At 47.1% G+C, this 23,946-nt stretch overlaps 1 protein-coding gene across 6 annotated transcripts in view; it reads right to left on the bottom strand.

Moving 5' to 3' along the window:
• RGS3 (regulator of G protein signaling 3) overlaps positions 1-23,946 on the bottom strand; it is a 136,778-nt gene that overhangs the window by 34,210 nt on the left and 78,622 nt on the right. For 2 of the 6 annotated variants that reach the window (XM_003777433.5, XM_024252318.3), the window contains one exon: positions 12,976-22,429. The exons of the other annotated variants lie outside the window; for them this stretch is intronic. In XM_003777433.5, the coding sequence (XP_003777481.1) occupies positions 22,322-22,429 (108 nt within the window). In that variant the 3' untranslated portion in view covers positions 12,976-22,321. Of the gene's footprint in view, positions 1-12,975; positions 22,430-23,946 lie in introns of those variants that run through there. 6 annotated transcript variants of the gene reach the window in all.

Below are 23,946 nucleotides of genomic sequence, written 5' to 3'. Positions count from 1 at the left end.
ACAAGGCAGTCCTTGCAGGGCCTAGGAACCTTCTACACTGGAAGGCTGTCATCCTTCTGGCTCCTGAAAAGCAGGATTCACCCTTGGCCTGGGAAGCTAAGGAGGTGAGTCTCAAGAGATGGCCAATTCTGATGGAGCTAACCAATCACCAATGAGGCTGGCTGGTTTCCAGGATGGAATTTCTGGTGCCTGAGATAAGATTTCTCAGGGTGGGGAGCCTGAATATAGGATTTCTTCATGTCAGAGGTGCCCTCGAGCTTCAGCTGAGTTGTCACCTTCTTTCAATCAACAAACAGTTGCAGAGCATAGACTGTGTGCCAGGCTCTGTGCTAGGCCCTGGGGATGTGGTAGAGAACCAATAGGCAGGGCCCTGCATTCACAAAGCTGACAGTCCAGTGAGGGAGGCAGACATTAGCCATGGAGTGAGACTAATGACTCCAAAATTACACCCTATGCTGTGATGGGCAAAGCAGCTCTGCCAACCCAGTGTGCTGGGTCCAGAAGGAGTCCAGAATACATTCATCAATGCTCTGGACCATAGCATGGTGAGGAAAGGGTAGAGCAGCTCAGTGCCCCAAGGCCCAGAGCCTGCCAGGCCAGGATAGGAGAGCATCCCATGGCTGGAGGAGCCCTGGGGCAGCCACTGCTCTCTGCCTCCCATAGCTCCAGACACAAATCAACAGGGCTGGGGGTCCTCCCAGTGTATAGCCTAGGGTAGGATAGGGGAGTCACTGGCAGCCAGGATTTCTAAGCCAGAGGGCCCTTGGAAATCTTTCACTGTTGTTTCCCATCTACAGTCAGTGAAACTGAGGCCCAGAGAGGGAAAGTAACTTTCCCAAGGAAACACAGCAACTGAGTGGCAGGGCTGGGATTGCTAACTCCCAGTCCAGTGCTCCTTTCACCACATCCCAATGCTTCTCAGAGGTACATAAATGATGGTGCTGTTCAGTACAGGAGAAACTGGGATCTAGAGAGTGGTAAGATCTAGGTGGCCCACAGGCCCAGGGGTCAGCACCCAGGTACTCAGGACCTGGGCCCCAATCACTGATCCACATATTTCATACATAACAAACACTTATCTGACACATGACAGCACTGCTCTAAGCACTTTTTGATTACTGATTGATTGATTGATTGATTGAATCCTCATAACCCTATCAGATATGATTTTTTTTTTTTTTTTTGAGACAGAGTCTTGCTCTGTCACCCAGGCTGGAGTGCAGTGGCACGATCTCGGCTCACTGCAACCTCCGCCTCCTGGATTCAGGCAATTCTCATGCCACAGCCTCACGAGTAGCTGGGACTACAGGCGTGTGCCACCACACCCAGCTGATTTTTTGCATTTTTAGTAGGGAGGGGGTTTCACCATGTTGGCCAGGCTGATCTCGAACTCCTGGCCTCAAGCAATCTGCCCATCTCAGCCTCCCAAAGTGCTGGGATTACCGGCAAGAGCCACGTGCTCGACCTCAGATATGATTTCTAATATCCCCATTTTATGGATGTGTAAGCAGAGGCATAGAGAGACTAAGGTTACACTAGTAAGTGCAGGGCTACAGATGAAGCCCAGTTCACTTCCCACTGTGTCCTGCACCATGGCCCAGGGCAGCCCATGGAACAGACGAGCCCATCAGTTACACAGAGAACTGTACAGCCCAACCACACAGGCAAACTCCACACTGTTCAGACAGGTTGGCAGCAGCTCCCAGGGCTAGGACCAGGGAGGTTCAGCAGGGACCCGCCTCCTATTTTTGGAATACAGTACCCCCAAGCAAAGCCCAAGTCTTTAGACAGGCCCCAGGGGAGATGCAGCAACAGCCTGGGATGCAGCCAGGTGCCAGAGACAGGCTGCTCCCCTACAGCCCACACCACAGCGAGGTTTCCGCTGTCTTCCTTTACTGCTTCCACTGCGTGAAGACCAATACACCTCATGGGTTTATGCTCCCAAGACCCCATCACGAGCATGTAATTCAGTACTTTGGGAGGCTGAGGTGGGAGGATCATTTGAGCCCAGAAGGTCGAGACCAGCCTGGGCAACATAGGAAGACTCCATCTCTACAAAAAAAAAAAAAAATTAAAAAAAAATTAAAAATTAGCTGGGCACGGTGCTGTGTGCCTGTGATCCCAGCTACTCAAGAGGCTGAAGTGGGAGGATCGCTTGAGCCCAGGAGGTTGAGGCTGCAGTGAGCCGTGATAATTGTGCCACTGCACTCCCACCTGGGTGACAGAGCAAGACCCTGTGAAAGAGAGAGACAGAGAGAGAGAGAGAGAGAGAGAGAGACAGAAAGAGGGGGAGAAGAAGGAAAAGAAAAGAAAAGAAAGAAAAAGAGAAAGAAAAGAAGGGAAGGGAAGGGAAGAGAAGAGGCTGGGCACAGTGGCTCACACCTGTAATCCCAGTACTTTGGGAGGTGGAGGCAGGGGGATAACTTGAGGTCAGGAGTTTGAGACCAGCCTGGCCAACATGGTGAAACCTTGTCTCTACTAAAAATACAAAAAAGTAGCTGGGCATGGTGGCATGTGCCTCTAATCCCAGCTGCTTGGGAGGTTGAGGCACAAGAATTGCTTGAATCTGGGAGGTAAAGATTGCAGTGAGCCGAGATCACATCACTGCACTCCAGCCTGGGCAACAGAGCGAGACTCCATTTCAAAAAGAAAAAAAGAAAGAGAGAGAGAGAAGCCAGGGAAAGATGTGGTCCCAGGAATTCCAGAGCACTTCAGAGTAAGACTAGCCCCTTGCCCCTGCCAGAAGCTGCTTAGCTTTCATCATCCCCAGACACCCCGAGACTGTGCTGGGTACACACTGGCTTCAACTTCTGCAGAGCCCTGCCACTGTTCCAACTCACTGCAGAAGAAAGTGACCACCCCAGGCTGCTCTTTGAAACTCTGAGGAAGTCCCTGTATATGGCCACTCCAGTCCAAGCTTTGAATCTGCTAACTCACTTAGAAAGTTCTGAGCTTTTACTCCCTGGGGCTCACAACCCTGGTTTGGGGGTCTAGAGACTCTATGCAAAAAGGCCCTCCCCACTGCAGAGTCAGCCAAGAAATGTTAACTAGTTATTTCAATAACCACTGAATCCCTGCTCTGTGCTGGAGCTGGTACTAGGAACTAAGGATACAGAGCTGGCCAGAGCAGCCCGTCCGTGGGATGGAACTTGGAGGGGGTCATGGCAGATGAAGCCACTGATGCTGCAGACGGGGGCTGCCGTGCCATGTTTTGGCCTCTAGGACCCTAGCACCTGGGCAGGGGACACATTCTCCTACTGCTTGCTTGGTGTAGGTCTTGCTCTTCCTGGTGGCATGGGCCTTGTTCTGGGGCACCTGCCACAAATGGTGGGGTGGGGTAAGACAGAGCAGGTATCCTCAGGTTCAAGTTCACAGGGAGCTGTGGTTTGTGGCCTGCAGAACCCAGGGTAAGCCCCTTCCCCTTCCTGACCTCAGTCCTCCATCTCTAAAATGAGACCAGGAAGTGGTTGTCCAGTGGCCCCAGCCCTACTCCTCCCCTCCCATGGACAGTCCCATGCCCCTTCAGGCCCTCTCACTAAAGGAATCAGCTCAGTCAGTGGAATTTAGAGAGAGCACAGTCTTTGGAGTCTAAAAAATCTAATCTGAGTGTGAATTATCCTGGGCAAGTCCCTTTACTATCTCTGAGTCTCAGTTTCCTTGTCTGTAAAATGGGCCTCAACGGACCCTGAGGAGGACTAGACGACGTGGTGTGGAATGCCTGGTACACAGTAAGTGCTCAATAAATAAGAGCCATCATTGTTATTGCTATGATGTCATTGTTGCTATCATCTGTGAAAAGACAGAATTCACCTTGAGAAGGTTAATGTAAATGGTAAAATTAAATGTGATGACATGTTGAGGGGCTAACAGATGAGGGTCTGGCATGTACTAATAGCTGAGAATCATTACCATTTGTTGATGAACAGGCTATTCTCATCATGCCCAGCTTACAGATCAGGAAACTGAGGTACAGAAAGGTTACAAGGCGGAAGCCCGGCAGGCAGCATGGCTCCCAGGCCCATGCTCTTAACTGTATATTCTGCCCCTAATCTCTTATTCCCCAAATGTCTCCCCCTTGCTATCTGCCTCTTCCTCAGCAACTTGAGACAGCAATGGAAGTTGCCTCTTCCTCAGCAACTTGAGACAGCAATGGACGATTCCCAACCTGCTAATGGAAACGGTGGCTCCCAACCCAGCAAGGAGAAGCCCACATGCAGCAAAAGCCAGGAGACCAAATGTCCCCCTACAGAGCTAGCCCAGAGGCCTGCTGCTGGCTGGCTTCTGCCTCCATCCTGAGGCACGCTTTGCAGTCACCTCAGCAGTATCAGTCTGACCTTGGGTGGCTGTAGCAGCTCAGGATGGCTGGGAGCCACGACTGCCTCCCTTCCTGGCTCCGGTCCAACCAGCCACATGCTGGCCGGAGACTTCGGGCTTTTGGGAGCAATCCTCGACCCACTGTGCTTGTGTCAGCTCCAGGGCCAGACTGTGTCCTGTCAGCCCATGTTCCTGGGAAGTGTTCAGCACAGAGCCACTGACTCAGCTACGGGGAGGCCAGGCCTGTGACCTTGGTTGCTGGAAACAGTTCTCCACACACTCCCCTGGGTCCACCCACTGTTTGGGCTGTTGGGCTTGAGCCCAAGCCATCAAAACAAAGGGTCAGTGGGGGAAAGACTGAAATGCTAACTTTGCTGCTGCCTTCTGTGAACCCCCACCCCCACCACCCCCAAGCCTCAGTTTCCCTGTCTCTAAAATGCGCTGGGGTTGAACTAGATCAGTCCACTCAAAATGTGGTCTGCAGAACCATATGGGTTCACAGGCTGCTTGTTACCAGTCTGCAGTGAGATAGGTAGCAAGACTGATTGTGTTTAAAGAACTTCAACTTGACATTGCCACCTCTAAGCATGAGATGAGTGGACTGGTCTCACTGAATAGGGCATGGGCTGGCTCAGGTGTTCTCAAGCCTGCATAATAAATCACATGCAGTGTGATGCTACAAAATGTCAAAGCCCCTCACCACAGGTAGCTTAAGGAGCCCTGATTTAAATGGCTTTGTTTCATGAGAACTCACTAACTTGGACCCTATCATGATACTTACACATACAGTGGGACTCGATCCTGCCACCCAAACCACTCCTCCTCCACTGCTCCCAGCTCAGAGAATGGCACCATCTGTTTCCCTGAGCTAGACTTTTTTTTTTTCTTTAGGATGGAGTTTCACTCTTGTTGCCCAGGCTGGAGTGCAATGGCACAATCTCAGCTTACTGCAACCTCCGCCTCCCAGGTTCAAGCAATTCTCCTGCCTCAACCTCCCAAGTAGCTGGGATTACAGGCGCCCACCACCACGCCTGGCTAATTTTTTCTATTTTTAGTAGAGACAAGGCTTCACCATGTTGGCTAGGCTGGTCTCGAACTCCTGACCTCAAGTGATCCACCCATCTAGGCCTCCCAAAGTGCTGGGATTACAGGTGTGAGCCACCATGCCTGGCCTGAGCTAGACTTTTGAGCACCATTCTTCTCCCAAACATTCCCCGTGCAATTAATCACAGAATTTTGCAGACCCCTCCTGCTATACGTCCTGTGGATCTCTCACCTCTCTCAATCCCTGGTGCCTCAGTCCTCGTCCAAGCCACCATCAGCTCTCGCTGGCCGAGGGCAATGGCTCCACACTGCTCCCTGCCTCTCGACTTGCCTTCCTCCTCACCATTCTCCTCTATGAGGCCAGCATCAGCTTTCTACAACACCCATCAACCCCTGCACTCAGGATAAAGTCACACTTCTTCCCACAGCTTCTCAAGACCAGCACTGTCTGATCCTGAACACACCTCCAGCCTCATCTCATGCTCTGTTCCCCTTCCTCGTCTTCCCACCTATGCTGGCCTGCGTTAGGGTCCCCACCTACAACAATCCTTCCATCCCAAGCCTCCCTGCCTCAGAAACTTTCCCCAGGTCCTCCCAGTAGGCGCTCTCATTAGGCCCTTTGTCACAACTGTCATCGATTTATTATATGCTGTTCATGATTGGTGTCCTTGCCCCACACTAGACCCCACACTAGACTGTCAGCTCTGTGGGGTGAGGACCATGCTGGTTGATGAGCCAAGAAGTAGAGGACATCTGAGACCTGCCTGATCAGACCCCATTCACTTGAGGAATTAGCCTTCCCTCTCTCATTCTCAAGCCAGGTGATTCACAAGGAACCGACCCATCTCCCACTCCAGGGAGAGGCATGTGATCCAGGCCTCAGTCCATTAGTTTAACCCATCCCACTGTCCTCAGTGGCTGGAATGGGCATGTGATCCTATTTGGGCTAATGAGGATCAGGCCCAGGGACTACTCATGAAATGATTGAGGGAGTCCAACTCCAAGGCCATGGTCATAACCCTGGCCCTTCTGGCAGCAGCACTGCTACCACTAAGGGAGCGAGCCAACACCTAAGTAAATAGAACCAAGAGATGAAGAGGCTGAGGCCAGTTCTCAGTGACATTGCTCAAGGCTCTGAATCCAACTAGGCCTGAAGGCTACCCTCCCTAATCCAGTAAATTCCATTTACTCCTGGAAGCTGGGTTTTTGTCACTTGCAATTGGTAGATTGCTGACTAATGCATACTGCATCAACAGTACTTAGCACAGTGTTTGACGCACATTAGGCACTGTAAACTTCTTTGCTCACTCATACAGTCATTCACCAAACACTCAGCAGCGTGAAGGTCACTGCACGTGTTCTATAAGAAGAGTCATCGCAGCTGCTGTTGACAGAGGTGACTACATGGACAGGAGTAGGAAGAGGGAGACCCACAAGAAGCAATGCAGCAGTCCCAGGGACAAAGAGGAGGCCTGAAGCAGGTGGCTGAGACCAAGGGAAGAGGAGGGAGGGAAGAGTCCCAACTCTAAATTCACTGGAGAACCTCTGACAATCCCTGCCCCTCTCTGGCCTCAGTAGCCCAGTCTGTTTCAGATCCATCATCCTAGCATCCCCAAGCCTTCCCCCACTGATTACAGAGTCCCTGCCTGTCGACACTCAACATTGTCACTAGAGAGTGCTGGGGGGAAGGGCAGGGTGGGCTCTGGGGTTGGGACCCGACAGGCAGGGAGTATAGTTTAGTAGCTAAGGACATGGGCTCTGGAGCCAGGTGCTTGGGATTACAACCTGGCCCGCACCTCCTAACTATGCGACCTTGTATAATCTGCTCAATCTCTCTTTTCCTTTGTTTTCTCATCTATGAAATGAGAATAACAATAGTGCTGGGAAGATTATATATTATCACAGAAAGAAAGCACGCTTTAATGTTAGGCACCATTTTTATTATTAATATTATTATTATTATTATTTGTAGTAGGAAGTCCAGAAAGAGGAGATTGAACACACAGAATAGAAACCATTCCTAAATTAATAGAAAATTTCCCTGAACTAAAGGAAGACTTGGGTCTTCAGACTGAAAGGACTTACCTAGTTAGGACCAGGAAAAATTACCAAAAGAAAACAAACTACTAGAAATAATCTAGGGAAATTTCTGAATTCCAAAGATTGGAAAAAGGAATCCTGGTTGTTTCCATAAATAAATTTTAGAGAATCAAGGAAAAACTGCTCTTAAAACACTAAATACTGGGGAAACCACAGAACACTGCTCTCAGGCTTCTGGGAGAGAAGGACAATTCACTTAGAATTTTCTACTCAAGCAAACTATGACTCAAACATGAGGGCAAATATTTTCAGGCTTACAAGGATAAGAAAGGATACCGCCCACAGACCCTTTCTGGAAAAATTACTCAAGAAAGCTCTACAGACAAAAGTGAATTAAAATCGAGAAGTCAAGGATGACATGACGTGGTATGTGAGAGACAGAGGCAAGCCATGAAAACGGAAACATTTAGAGCCTTAACTACTGATAACTGAAAGTTAAGTGCAATTTTAAGTAAATGATTCTTAAAACAGAATAGTGCTAATGTTTAAAAATAGTCACAACTGGCCGGGGTGGCTCACGCCTGTAATCCCAGCACTTTGGGAGGCCAAGGCAGGCAGACCACGAGGTCAGGAGTTCGAGACCACCCTGACCAACAGGGTGAAACTCTGTTTCTACTAAAAATACAAAAATTAGCTGGGCGTGGTGGCGGGCGCCTGTAATCCCAGCTGCTCAGAAGGCTGAGGTAGGAGAATCGCTTGAACCCGGGAGTGGAGGTTGCAGGAGCCGAGATCATACCACTACACTCCAGCCTGGGTGACAGAGCGAGACTCTGTCTTTAAAAAAAAAAAAAAAATAGTCACAACCGGAAACCGAAATTCCAGACAATTACAACAATACCTAGGAGGTATGGAGGAAAGCAGAGAAGTATGGTCCAGCCGACATGATCATTATGGGTTAGAGGCCACAAGGACAGGCTACTATAGATCTGGTGTCATTCCTGATGTTGACATATGTTTGTGACAAAGGTAAGGGTAAAGCCACTAGCAGACTAGAATTAGGGTGTATAACTCCAAAGGAAATTTTGCAGAAGAATAATAGAGGTTGGCCTTGGGATGTTTACTACTAAACCATATTCTGAAGCTAAAGTCATTAAGTCTAACCTGATGTAGGAATAGACAGATCAACGAGGGAGACAGGTTAGAAACCAAACCATCCATATGTGGAAATTTGGTCTATGATAAGTGAAGAAAGGAAAGACAATTCAAAAGAGTCGGGTTGGAAAAACTGGTCAAACCATTTGGGGGAAAAAATTAATAAGAGTTCCATCTGACACCAGGCATTAAATTAATTGCAGATGAATTTAAAATATAAATGCAAAAAATAAAAGAATAAAAGTACCTGAATAAAATTTAGATGAATATTTCTCATAATCTAGGGGTAGGAAAGACCTTAGAAGATATAGGTGCTCTCAACCCCCCAAAAAACTTGATTACAAAAAAAGTTAATTTCTAAATGATAAAAGATACTATAAAGTTAGAAGGCAAATGACAAATTAGAAAAATAATTATAACCCATATAATAAGCAAATGGTTAATATTCTAACCACATAAAGAGCTCTTACAAATGAGATAATGCCTCAGTCAAAAACTGGGCAAATGACATGAAAGAACTGACAAGCCAAAGCAGAAATATAGGTGACTGATCAACATAAAATGAGGCTGGACGCAGTGGCTCACGCCTGTAATCCCAGCACTTTGGGAGGCTGAGGTGAGTGGATCACTTGAGGTCAGAAGTTCAAGACCAGCCTGGCCAACATGGTGAAACCCCATCTCTACTAAAAATACAAAAATGTAGCCGGGTATGATGGCGTGTGCCTGTAGTCCCAGTTACTCAGGAGGCTGAGGCAGGAGAATCACTTGAACTCAGAAGGTGGAGGTTGCAGTGAGCCAAGATGGCGCCACCACACTCCAGCCTCTGTGACAGAGCAAGACTCCATCTCAAAAAATAAAACAAAATGAATCTCAACCTCACTAATAATGAAATAAATGTCAATTAAGATTAAATATAATTTTTCACTTCTTGTACCAACAAAGAATTAAAAGCAATAACATTCCATTTTATGTAGGGTGTAGGGAAGCAGGCACTCTCATTCACTGTGAGTAGGAATGCAAATTGTACATGTACTTAACCTCTGTTCCTTTGGTTTCTCAACTATAAAATAGGATAAGAACAATAGTGTTGGGGAGATGACATGTGTAAACAGAAAGAAAGCATTTTTAGAGCACTTCGGTAGTGTGTGCCACACTCTCTCCTAACAGAAAAGTGCGGCAAGATGTTTATTGCAACATTGCTCAGAATATCAAAACATTAGAAACAATCTAATCACGCATCAATAAATTAAATACATTATGGTCCACTCACTACTCAAAATAGAGGGAGAAGTTTAGGTGCTGATGGAAAATATTTCTTTCTTTTTTTTGGAGACGGAGTTTCTCTCTTGTTGCCCAGGCTGGAGTGCAACGGCACAATCTCGGCTCATTGCAACCTCCGTCTCCAGGGTTCAAGTGATTCTCCTGCCTCAGGCTCCCCAGTAGCTGGGATTACAGGCACCCAGCACCACACCTGGCTAATTTTTGTATTTTTTAGTAGAGATGGGGTTTCGCCATGTTGGCCAGGCTGGTCTCAAACTCCTGACCTCAGGTGATCCGCCCACCTCGGCCTCCCAAAGTGCTGGGATTACAGGTGGGAGCCATAGTGCCCAGCCATGAAGATATTTCTATAATTATATAATATATATATTTCTATAATATATATTTATATATAATATTATATATATATATATATATATATATTTTTTTTTTTTAAAACAGGGTTTCCCTCTGTTGCCCAGGCTGGAGCGCAGTGGTGTGATCACAGCTCACTGCAGCCTTGGCCTCTCAGGCTCAAGCGATCCTCCCACCTCAGCTTCCCAAGTAGCTGGGACTCCAGGCACATGCCACCATGCCTGGCTAATTTTTTTTATTTTTTGTAGAGATGGGGTCTCACTATATTGCCTAGGCTTGTCTTCAACTCCTGGGCTCAAGTGATCATCCCACCTCAGCCTCCCAAAGTGCTGGGATTGCAGGTGTGAGCCACCATTCCTGGCCTATATCTTTATAGATGAGTTACAAAAATGTATGTATAATATGATATTATTTAGTAAAACAAAACATAGCATATGTCTACATATGTGCATGGGGGAAAATTTGGAGGAACCACATCAAACATATATTAGTAATTATTGATTGGAAATGGGCTTGGGGAATGGGGGTTTTATTTTATTCAGTTTAGTAATGTTTAGAATTTTTTGGTACAAGTTTTGTGCATGTATATTACCAGTTAAAAAACCAAATATAATGCTAAATAAATGTTTTCATTTGTAATATAAATTAAAACTTTAAATTCCCTCAAATAAATTTAACAAAAAATGTGCAAGACCTATATGAAATTCTTTCTAAAACTTTGGGAAAATCTTAAAATTTGCATAAATGAAGAGACACATCCTGTTCTCAAATGAGAAGACTGTATTGTATAGATTTTAATACTCCCCTTTTAAATGTATAGTTTGAAATATAATTACAATAAAAGCCTCAACGATATGTTTAGGAGGGGCAGGGAGAAGATAAGGACTGAATTATAAAGCTATAATTAAAAACTACACTGAATTTCATTTAAAAGAATAAATACTTTGGGAGGCCGAGGTGGATGGATCACGAGGTCAGGAGATCGAGACCATTGTGGCTAACACAGTGAAATCCCGTCTCTACTAAAAAAATACAAAAAATTAGCCGGGCATGGTGGTGGGCACCTGTAGTCCCAGCTACTCTGGAGGCTGAGGCAGGAGAATGGCATGAACCCGGGAGGCGGAGCTTGCAGGGAGCCGAGATCGCTCCACTGCACTCCAGCCTGGGCGACAGAGTGAGACTCTGTCTCAAAAAAAAAAAAAAAAGAAGAAGAAATGTATGAGAAGAGGGGGGGGAAATAATTTTTAAAGAAAAGTAATAAGAAATAAGAGGATACTTGTCCTAACATAATGCATAAGAATTGGAGCAAATAACTATTTGGGAAAAATGAAAAGTAATCTGCCTCATACTATATGCAAAAGTAAATTCCCAATTGATTAAAATATTAAGAGTTAAAAAATAAACCATAAAATTCAAAGGGAAAAAAGTGAGTATTATATAATCCTAGAGTGAATATCATATGCCAAAGGCAAATAATATTTTTCAATATTTATAGTCATTAAGAAAATGCAAAAAAACCATAATGAGATACTACTTCACTCCCACTAGAATGGCTAGAATTTTTTAAAATGAAAAAATAGTGTTAGTGAGGATTTAGAGAAATTGGAACCCTCATATACTGATGGTAGGAAAGTAGAATGGTACAGTCACTTTGTTTATTTATTTATTTTATTTTTTGAGACAGAGTCTCGCTCTGTTGCCCAGGCTGGAGTGCAGTGGCATGATCTCAGCTACCTGCAACCTCCACCTCCCAGGTTCAAGCAATTCTCCTGCCTCAGCCTCCTGAGTAACTGGTACTACAAGTGCCTGCCACCACAGCCAGCTAATTTTTGTTGTTGTTGTTGTTAGTAGAGACAGGTTTTCACCATGTTGCCCAGGCTGGTCTTGAACTCTGGACTCAAGCAATCGGCCCACCTCAGCCTCCCAAAGTGCTGGGATTACAGACATGAGCCACCATGCCCAGCAGTACATCCACTTTGGAAAACAGTCTGGTAGTTTCTCAAAAAGTTAAACATGAGTTACCATTTGGCCCAGCTATTCCACTCCTAGGTATACACCTAAAAGAAATAAAAATATATGTCCATACAAAAAACTTGCACACAGATATGTATAGCAGCATTACACAGAATAGCCAAAAGGTGTAAACAACCCAAATGTCCACTAACTGATGAACGGTTAAACAAAATGTGATATTCCACACAACAGAACATTATTCAGCCATGAAAAGGAATTAGGTGCTGATACATGCTACAACATGGATGATCCTGAAAACATTACGCTAAATGAAAGAAGCCAGTCACAAAAGTCCAAATATTATATAATTCCCTTTATATGAAATGTCCAATATAGGCAAATCTACAGAGATGAAAAGTATGAACTAGTGGTCACTTAGGGTTGGAGGAGATGGGGGAATTAATGGATGATAGCTAAGTAGTATGATTTCTTTTTGAGATAATGAAAATGTTCTAAAATTGATTGTGGTGATGGTTACACAAGTGTGTGAATACACTAAAAATTACTGAATTGTGTACTTTAAATGGGTGAATTATTTAATTCAAATGATATTTGAATTAAATCTCAATAAAACTACCCTAAAACAAACGATAGATATGACTAATAAGTCAGAAACATCTGTAGTTTAAAGAAATAATAAAAATAAAAGGCTAACATACAAATAACCTTATTACATAAAGAGCTCTTTGTGAATTAATAATTAAACTATAAAAACCCCAATAGAAAAATGAGCAAAAGACTTGAACAGGCTATTCCCAAAAGAGGCAACACAAGTGACTAGAAGGCATATAAATAAATATTCAACATCTCTAATAATGAAAAACAGAACCTATTAAAAAATGTAACAATATACCATGTTGGTAATGACGAGGAGGATTAAACATTTTCTTATCCAGACTTTCTCGGTTTACTTGATTTGATTGAGGAGTTTCCTGGCAAGCAAGATTTTCAATGCTAAAAAGGGAAAATCCCAGGCAAAGTAGGATGAGCTGGTCAATTCAGATGAGATTAGAAATCAGTACAACCATTCTGCAGGGTAATTTGGCAATAGGATCAAAAATCCATTTTATAAATATATAACCTTTGACCCAGAAACTCTACTAACAGGCATTTATTCTAACAAAACATTCATTCATTCAACAAATATTTGTTTACTTAGTTCCTTTTTGAGATGAAGTTTCACTCTGTTGCCCAGGTTGGAATGCAGTGGCACAATCTCAGCTCACTGCAACCTCCATGTCCCAAGTTCAAGCGATTCTCCCAACTCAGCCTCCCCAGTAGCTAAGACTACAGGCATGAGCCACCATGCCTGGCTAATTTTTGGTAGAGACAGGGTTTCACCATGTTGGCTAGGCTGGTCTCGAACTCCTGACCTCGGCGATCCACCCACCTTGGCCTCCCAAAGTGGTGGGATTACAGGCATAAGCCACCACGCCCAACAAATATTTATTTAGAGTCAAATGTGTACTAGGTGTTGAACTGGATGCTGGAGATGCCAAGATACACCTAAGAGGATTTTTTTTTTCATTCAGAGACAGGGTCTCACTGCTGGAGTGCAGTGGTGCAATCATAGCTCACTGTAACCTCAAACTCAGGCTCAAGCCATCCTCCCATCTCAGCCTCCTGTATAAGGATTTTTATCTGAAGTTTTTGTAACAAAGAAAAATTGCAAGCAACCTGAATGATAAACAACTGAAGATTACTTAAATAAAGCACGTTTCACCTACACAATGAAATACTCCACAGGCACTGAAAATGATGTTGTAGAAGAATATTTATTGAAATGGAAACATGGATACACTACGCTGTTAAATGGGGGACAAAAAGCAGGTTAGAAAAATTGCACCAGTAACCCCAATTTGCAAATAAGATATATGTGTGTATAAACGAATGCCTGACAGGACACATTCCAAAATGTTAACAGTGGTTTATCTCTGGGTGCTGGGATTAAGGATGAACTTCATTTTCTTCTCCTGGTTCATCTGTATTAAATGTTTTCTTCATAATAAACATCAATCACATGGATTACTTTTGCAACAACACAACAAAAAAAAAGTCAACTGCATTAAAACAAACAAACAAACAAAGAAAAAAAACACCTTCCCATGCCTCATGAGTAGAGGCCCCAAGGAAGGGGGTTATAGAAAGTCAGATACATGTTCACTGTTTGGTTTTGCAACAAGAGCTGCTATTAAGTACCTACTGCATGCCAGGCATTACAACAGATCCCCTTTGATCTTCACAAGACCCCAGTGAAATCAGCGTTCTTGTCTCATTTTACAGATGCTCTGTGAGCCACCAGTAATCCCATGGCTAGTGAGAGAGGAAGAGCTAGGATTTGAACCCTGGCCTGTCTGTCTCTAAACCTGCAGGAGGCTGCTACTACCTCAGCTGCCTCTGCTTGTTCCTGGGGAGGGGCAGGGAAAGGTCCTGAGCCACCGAGGCCTCTGTCCTGCAGGCCAGATCAAGGCTGGCCCTTGTTCTCCCTCCCTGCAGACAGTCCAAAGAAAGGAGGACAAGTCAGCAAGGGAGGGGACACCAGCAAGAGGAGGTGTGGCACTGGACAGCCATCTGGCTGAGGTCAGGGCTCAGGGTGGGCCAGCTGGGGACTCCTGGCCTGCTGGGCGACTCTCAGGAAGCCTGACCACATCCGGTCCCAGGAGCTCCCAGGCTCTGCGCACCCAAAGGCAGTGAGAGCAAACCTTAGCACAAGGCCTGCAGCCACTGTGCTGAAACAGCCAGGGAGAAACAGCCTGCCAACTGGGCCCTTCTTCCTGGGCTTGCTTGACACCAGCCAGTGCTTTCTGCTCTCCAGGCCTCCAGGGCCTCCTTGCCTGTATGAGGAGGGGGCGTGAGGGCTGATGGCTCCAGGACTCTCCCAGATGGAATTATGTGACTCCATGGGACTTCCTCACATCGGGCCTGGCAGGAAGAGGAAGGGGGTGAGGCCTCCCCACCCAGCTCCCGAAGGATCCCCCTCCTCTTCCCCTCAGCTCCGTTCCCACTGCTATTTTTAGAACAGACCGCAGGGAGTGTCTCCACCAGTCCAGCCATGCTCCTAGCTGCAGGTAAAACACAGCAGCCCCATTCATTCTGCTCCAGCAAGCACATGCCAGGAATTTACAGACAAGCCAGAGGACTAGACAACCTCTCCCCACGCCATTAGCTGAGCTGCTTTCTCAATATTTCCATTACAGCCCAACATGGTAACGTATATTTCCCAAGGCCAACACAGTGAGTTGCTGAGTGAGACAACTCTAAGACCATCTGTGACCCCTCTCCCGCCCCCAGCCCAGCAGAATCTTCAGAAGTCACCGACTACATGCCCTTGGCCAAGTTTTTGCCTCTTTCACTTGGTTTCTACAACCTAGCTTGTTCAGCAATTGATCTCAGTGGGGAAAGGGGGAGGCTTTCCAGCTCCACATTCAAAGTTTCTATGGTTCTACCAATATTCTAGTCACTCATAAAATAAATACTATATTCCCAAAGTCCACCTGAGTATTGATTACAGGCCTCTGAATGCATTTTCCCACTCAAAAGTATATTATAAGTGGTGGTCCACTTCCTAGGCCAGCCAACTTAACCCTTAATAGTCTTCCATCAAGTAGAAACAGTAGAAAACCATATTGCAATAACAGACTTCAACCAAAACAGAAACACACTAACACTTAGGACAATTTTTTTGAATTTATCTTGGGTAGTGTTATCCCAGCAAAAGTGGATAGGTACTAAAGGTGATGAAAAAGCCAATGGCAACTTATGGGGAAGAGTCTGAAGGAGACTTCTGACCACACCAGAAATGAAAGGACTGCGAACCAGTGACCACAAATTCCACATGGAAATTAGCCTGATGCCTTGGACTGGGAGTTGGAAAGGTTAAAGAATGTACTTGCATACACATTAGGTTGGTGCCAAAGTAACTGCGGTTCTCGACATTACTTTCAATGGAAAACACCACAGTTACTTTTGCACCAACCTATATATAGGTGAAGTTGAAACAAAAGAGTTCAATGTGTATACTCAGCCACCTGAGCAGAAAGGGGAAGGGAGGGAAGGGGAAGATATTGGGTTGGAGAGCCCGTCTTGTGCTGGCCTCCAATGGGGGAGGCTGGAAGAAGCACCTCTAGGGGAGAGGAAGCAGTAATGTGCTCATAATTTGGGTGTCTGTGATGAGGACCCCTTTCTGTCTAAATATACCTATGTGTGATGAGTACATTGATGAATATTCACCAGGAACAACATTTGCATAGGGCCATACACACACACTCTGTTTCAATGTGAAAACTAAAATGCCTGTTCCCTTTCTTCTTTTTGCCTGGTATTAGAATACCGAGGCTTTGCAGTCTGCCCATTCTCCCCTCTGAAATCCCTCATGGAACTGTTTCCATGGAACACCTATGTGTCTCAAGACAGTGACTATGATGAAGAACCTAGCCAGTTCTCCCCCTAGACCTGGATCTCCACCTTTTCTGAGGGGAGTAGCTACTTTATCCTCATCTTTATTGTTATATTCTGGAATCAGATGACTCCTGGAGACCATCTGAATTCAACTCCCTCATTTTTCTTGGTAAAGGAACAGAAGATCAGAGATGTGAAGCAATTTGCTCAAGGTCACACAGTGAATACCAGCAAAATCAGGACTCAAGGCAAGATTTTCAGAATCGCTCGCTGGTTTTCTCTGCGAGCAAGGGGCTCGGTGAGAGGTGAGCCCCGCAACCTACAGCAGCAGCTCCAACTGGGCTGCCTTTCCCTCTGGGAATTCCCCAGTGTCAGCATGGGAACACAGTGGTATCCATGACCCTGAAGTAAACCTGGTCAGATCTTCATAAGCCAAGTGCAGATCCATGTCTGGTCTCCATAAAGCTGAGGTGCAACAGAAAAAGCTCTGAATCCAAAGAATCAGGAGACCTGAGCTCTAGTCCTGGCTCTGACACTAACTTTTCCCATGACCCTGGCCAGGTCACTTCTCTTTTTGCACATGTTTCCTCGTCTAAATTCTAGAATATAGGAGAGTTGAACTGGACAGCCTAATTCAATCCTACAACCTCTACTGAGCACCTACTACGGACTGGACAACAATAGAATCAAAGACAAATAAAATATAACATCCACTTGCTCCCAAGAAGCTCACAGTCATCCAGATGCTAAGGATGAATTGTGCTAAGGGGGAAAAAGTACTCTGGGAACCACGAAGGGGGAAGTCAGGACTCCTGATGCATGCCTGAGAAAGGTGTTCTCAGAGGAGCCACTAAGCCTTGAAGGTTGAGGATTGCATCCGGCAGGGACAGCCAAGGAAGGCAGTCAACGTCAGGCAGATCAAACACCCTAACTGTGAATGTGCACAGTGAGTTTAGAGAAGGGGAAATAGTATGGTGTGGCTGGGCTCCGGGTGCAAAGCAGGAGTGTAGTGCTACCAAGGAGAGCCTGGAAAGCCAAGCTTTATTCTGAAGACAGTGGCCTCCCACAATGGTCTTTAAGCAGGAGTGTGACAGTCCAGTCTCCCTGGCCCTCCCAGCTTGGATGGTCTGCAGTTACAGGAAAGCCATATAGCAAAATAATCAAAAGCAGATGCCCTGGAGCTGGGCCGTCCAAGTTTCAATCCTAGCTACCCACTAGCTGTGTGACCTTGGGCACGTTTCTTAACTTCTCTGAGACTCAGCATCTTCATATCTAAATTGGGCATAATGAGAGTAAATGTGTAACAGGGATAACACACCTTGTAAGTCTGCATGAGGATTAGATGAGACAGGGTAGGTAAAAAGCTTGACCCTGTGCCTGGCTCATCTTGTAAGTGTCCACCAGGTTACCTTATGTTATCATTCTACCTTTAAAACCAAGGATCTGGGAACAGTTTGGAGGATGGATGGCCCTATTCAGAGAAAGTCTTCGAGGAAGAGAAGGCGAAGACAGGATAGAGGGTAAGGTTGCACTGTCTTCTTCAGGGGCTAAAAAAACAATAGCAAGACGGCTGAGACCAAGAGCAAGACAGCGAAGAAGGCAGTCCGTCCACTGATAGGACAGCAGCAAGGAATGGGGAGGAGAGCTAGAGGCTGCCTGGAAACAGCTTTTCAGGGAGAAGAGTCTGCATCTCTTGGGGGAGATGGCTGAAATCAGATCCATTTGATTCCCCTTTATTCAGGGCTGAGATTCTAAATCAGTCAATTAGCAAAATCTGGGCACAAAACCTGGCAAGTTCAGCATGGGCAGGCCCTCTCCGTGCCCTCAGCTGGTCTCAGGTCAAAGGCCTCCTTCCAGTACTTACGCTGGGCACAAGCCAGCCTGAGCCTGAAGCTATACCTCTCTGCCTTTGGCCAATATTCCATCACCGCCAGGCACTTCATGACTCTGTCTGCTGATCCTTTTGATGCCAAATTCAAAAGGGGAAGGGGTGTAACCTAACCATTCCAGAGCTCCCTGAGAACCTGTCTTAAGGAGCTCAATCTGATCTCTCATTTTAGGCTTTTTTTCAAATCTTGTGGGAAGCTATTGATTTTTTCAGCCTGTGCCACCCTCAGGAAAATGCATTCTGGAAGTTTATTCTCCACTGGGTGGAAAATAAGGCATCTTATTTTATTTATCCTAAAAGCATTCCCTCTACAGCTTGATGGGCCACAGCTTCTGACATGCCGGATATCCCTCTCTTGACCCTTCCTGGAGATTATTGATTTCTCTTACTTCTATTCCTAAAAGGCAAATCTTTTTATCAGAAATGAGCAATAGATTAGGTTCAAAGGCCTTGGCTTGAGGGCAAGCTTGGCCCTTACCAGCTGTGTGACCTAGGATAAAACATTTAACTTCTCAGAGCCTTGGTCGCTTTCATCCATAAAACAAGGCTGCTGGGAGGCTGGGGGGAGATCATGCCTGGGGATCCCAGTTGCCATCACCAAAGTTTAGGCTCTCACTGTGGGACTTTCGCTGTGGGGAGCCCTTCCACATTGCAAAATTGCCTGCGTTTTCACTTTGCAAAACCCTCTTGGTGCCTTGGTGCCATGTGTGACAAATGAGGACTTTGGTAATAGAATTTATGGGGAAAAACAAAGAATAAAAATATAAGACATATATAAATAAATGTCATTATTTCCAAAAGGTCTGCAATGTCCCAACTCCCAAATGGCCAAAAGACCCAGGCCAGCAGAGATCCAGGCCTGATGGCTTACAGGATAGATGAAGAGTTTTAAAAGAACCAGAGCCTGAGACATAAAAAAAAAAAAAAAAAAAAAAAAAACCATGAAAATGGGATCAGAGGGTCGGGGATGTGTGGGGAACTAAAAGAATCACTTGTATTCAAGTTGTACAGATGGTCTTTCCAACAATAAATGGTTGTGCTCCCATCCTCCCAGCTCCTGGGCCTGAGACACCAAACCAAGACAATTGGCCCATCAGGAAAGAGGCCATTGTGTGCTTCTTAGCATGATTTATGTAGCAGGGAGGGGCTCAGCAATGCTTCCCGTGATTATAGCTCTCAAGTGCAATTTCGATAGCTTGTTCATCATCCTGGACAGCTAGGATGGACTGGGATGCTGGACAGCAGTGGCCATCAGGTCATGTTTCATCTTCTCGAGCCTGTGGAGCCAAATTAATTGTTCCATCGATTTGAGAGGCAGAGCAGCAATGGTGCTGTGGCTCACCACAGTCACTGCCCAGGGCCCACCAGGAACTGATGTCCACTTCCCTAACAGCCGGACCTGGGACCCTGATGTGAGCATCTGCTCAACTCAGCAGCTTGTCAGGGCAGGCTGGGTGAAAAGTCCTGTCCCCAGGGCTGTGTGCTGCATTCAGATTGTCCATTTCTTTGTGGCCAGAGCTCCTGTCCTCTGCAACTGTCTGGTAGACAGAGGTAGGTCACCAGGTCCAGGAGAGACGAGCTTGCTGCCTTCCCAGACAGGCGAGTCTCCTGTGCCTCACATTCCCCTTAATGTCATTTTGTAAGGGAATCAAATGAAATCAAAGTGCAGCTTGCTGTCTGTGCAGACCCAGCCACTCAGCCTCTCACAAATCCCCGCCACGGGCTGAGCCCTGGTGGACAGAGATGCTGTGTATCACTGGTCCCAGTTCAGGCAGCGTCTGCTCCCCGGCTGGGTGGGGGGCATTGGTCTGGTCACAGGCAGATCCAGCCCATCCCCTGTTAGACTGTTGAGTCAATATGTCTGACCTTTCCTAGGTTGAGAGGAGGATAAGTGGGAAGTAAGGGGTGTATTCTCTTGTAGGCCACTATTTTTGGGGTTCAAGTGGCCATAGCAGCTGAGCAAGCTCACAGGGGCACAAGAACCTTTCTCTAAAGATGCTGAGGTCTTACACAACACAAACAATGTCCAAGGTCAGGGAGCCTCTCTGGCCTGAGCCAGCCCTCAGCCTCTCTGACCCTCTTTTCCTCTGCAAGTGTCTCTAATCCTCTTGATACCCTTTTGCTCATGAGCCGTGTCCCTCAGACCTGCAGCCTTGGGCTTCCCTCCCTCTAGGTCTGGCAGTTAGATAAGAGTATGAGAGCTGCCCAACCCTGGGCTCCAGCTGGAGGTGCAGCAGGCAGTGAGTGGGCTGGGCTCAAACCGCTGTCCCCTTGGTTGGTCTTCCTTCAGCCCTGTGGCAGCACAGTCTCCACTAGAGCTGCTAGGCCACCCCCAGCCCAGTCCCTGGCCCTTGGAAGCCCCATGGAAAGCAAGCCAAGTCAGTTTCCAGGGCACTGTATGGCAGCTTCCTATTACAATGCTCAGCATGGGACGGAAAGACAGCACAGCAGCCCCTGCTAAGGCCTGAGCAGCAGTGAACTCTCCCACCTGGGCCAGGCTGAGCACTCACTGCTCCCAACTTCCAGGAACACTCCTAGAACTCAGCACTGCCCCCAACATCCCCCCTGAGGCCTGGCCAAAAGGTGGCTCTGTGAGGAAGGTCCTAATCCTCACTCACATCCACTGAGAGAGGGGCCACTGAGGAGGAGGGTAGGCAGGGGGATGGGGCAGGGAGTCATCTCTTCTCCAGAGCCTGGCATTCAGGCACCCACCTCCCCAGCCACCATCCAGGACAAGCCACCAGGACAGTCCTCACCTGGAGAACTGAACGAGCCCCCTAACTGATCTCACACCCACTTGGGCCCCTCCTATGTGTAAACAGATCTTGTAAAAACATGCCTGCAACTCCCTTCCTCAAAAGCCTTCGATGGCTCCCCAGTGTATCTAGAATGAAATCAACAAGACATCAACCACCAAACCCTGCACAGTCTGGCCCTCACCCACTGTGTCTTGCCCCTCACTAAGCTCCAGCCACACTGGCCTGCTCCCCATTCCTCCAGCCCGCTGAGCTCCTTCCCATCTCCGGGACTCTTCACGTGCTATTCCATCCACCGGGAACACTCTTCCCCAAGTCCGGGACTGGCTCCTTCCTCTCCAGCCCACAAGTCTCGGTTTAAAAGTTATGTCCTTCCCCATCCCCACCCCCACACACAGCACTCTAAGTACAATTCCCTCTTAAAGAAATCTGTGTTTTTTCTTTCATAGATGATCACAGCTTGCCATCACGTGTGTGCATGTGTGTGTGTTGGTGTTGACTTATTTAACGCTCACTCCCAGCTAGACTGAAATCTTGATGAGAGCGAGACCATATCTGACTTTTTCTCCACAGTATCCCCAGCTCCTAGCACAGAGCCTGGCATAAAGTAGATGCACCCAAAATATCCATCGAATGAATGAGCTAATGTGTACAGGTGGAAAATGAGTGGATGGGCGGAGATGTCCTCTGGCAGCGGCAGATCATGGCAATGTTCTTCATCAGGGTGACCTCTCCCAACCTCTCCTGCTGCCCCCAAGGCAGGTCCGGGAGCCACCACTGGAAGCCCAGATGTGGAATGTCCTCCTCCTCCTCCTCCTCCTCCTCGGAAGGAAGAAGCCTCTGAGTCCTCTCCTCTTGGGGCTTTCTGCTGCCAGTCTCTGCATGCCCACAAGGCCTCTCACACACCACTGTGGTCCTTCTGTTGACATCCACATGCACCCTTGGGACCACTCCCTTCAGATGACCCTAGACCCACCATCTTGGTCCTCTGTTTCAGGTCCAGTTGAGGTGAGGTTACTGTGTGGTAGGGGATGCCCAAGAAAGGGTTAAGTTGCCAGAAGCAGAGTCCTGCCCTTGGGTTTGCTCAGCCAATCAGAGTCTGTCCTGGTGAGGTAAAGCTTCTATCCTGGGTGGCATTGGTTGAGTTGACCGGCCCCATCTCCTGCTGGAGAGAGCCGAAAGGGTGGAGTTTCTGTGGAACCAGACAGAACTGGAATTAGCTCACTGTCTACTCAGGCCGGGCTGCCTGACTGCAGGACCTGCCTCTGCTCCTTTCTAAGGCACTCACACACCCTGGCATCTCCAGGGCTGTCTCTAGTGGCCCCAGTAGAGATGACAAGGTGGCACGCACCTCACCGTCACATCTGGGAGAAGTCTTAGAGCCAGAGCAGACAAGGAGGCCTCAGTTTCCCTGCCTGAGCCCCTGGAATATGGCAGGTGTCTACCAGGAAGTGACATGGAGCAGTTGTCATATGTGCTCCGAGCACCAGCAGCAGCTTCAATGAACAAGGCCCCCGATGAATCTTCCCATATGGACAGCACTTTAAAACCATGACAGTGAGAATCATAGCGGCTAGTTCAGACCTTGTCTTGCACGCCACTTTGCAAATCACATCCTGAGTTCAATCCTCACAAGAAGCCTCTTAATCCATCCGCTTTACTGATGCAAAAACTGAGTCTCAGAGAGGCTAAGTGGCTCACCTGAGGTCACATTGCTTACTGTGTTATTTTGAATTATCTGTCATGTCTGTCTCCGCCACCAGACTGTGATCTCCCGAGGAAAGGGGGTGACGGATTGCTCTGTGCGTCCCTCCCCGTGGAGCACAGGACCTGCCCTGAGAATGGGGCCAGGCCCCACTGCACTGTGTCTGCCCTTCTCATCCTAAGGGCTCGGTTTCCATGCTTCTCAGAAGGCTTCCTGGAGCCCAGCCCAGCACCAGGCACATGAAGGGTACTGAGCAGGAGGCTCACGGCACGGATGATGCTTGGATAGCCAGGACCCCACTGGATCCTTCTTAGGACCCGCAAGCATGGCTTTCATGCTTAGATCACCACTCCAGTGCCCTCCTCATCTCTCTCCTATTAGGAGAATTCCATAGGGACAGGGACCAGGTCTCATTCATCTCTGTGACCCCAAAGGATCTAAACCAGTATCTGGCACTGAGAAGGCATTTATTATGTATACTTGCTTGAATAATCAAAAGAATATATAACTGCCTCTCGCCTCTAGCTTAGAAACTGAATGGCCACAGGTGGGCCCAGCTCTGAGTTATTCTAGATTAGAAGCCTCGCAGCAGTCCCCATGCAGGGAGTTTAGTACAAGGATTCCCAGGCAGAAGAAAGGTAGGCACCCTCCAGCTACAGATAATGAAGCAACAGAGGGGCAGAGCTCTGAAGAGGAAGGAGCGGGTGATGAACAGGAGTAGGAAGTTGAGACAAGAGAGAAAGTATTCATTTATTTCTACAAAAAATGGAGACTAGATGGCCCCCGGCCCTCAGCTTTCAAGAAAATCACAAAGCTTGGAGAGATAGAAAGAGCCATGGGCCCAGTGCCCAGATGGGACTACTGAGGCCACAGCAGCCAGCGGCTGCTGAAGGTCCCACAGCAAGGGAGTGACCTCCCAACTGTTCTTTAAGTCCATCTTCCCCTGACTCCCTCCACCTTCCCAACAAGCATATATTTCATCTTCAAGGTAAATTGCACTTATT

The sequence above is a fragment of the Pongo abelii genome, chromosome 13 (genome assembly GCF_028885655.2).
Source record: "Pongo abelii isolate AG06213 chromosome 13, NHGRI_mPonAbe1-v2.0_pri, whole genome shotgun sequence".
Taxonomy (NCBI): Eukaryota; Metazoa; Chordata; class Mammalia; order Primates; family Hominidae; genus Pongo; species Pongo abelii.
The sequence above is the reverse complement of the archived record's forward strand: the minus strand, read 5'-3'. Positions and strand labels throughout refer to the sequence as shown.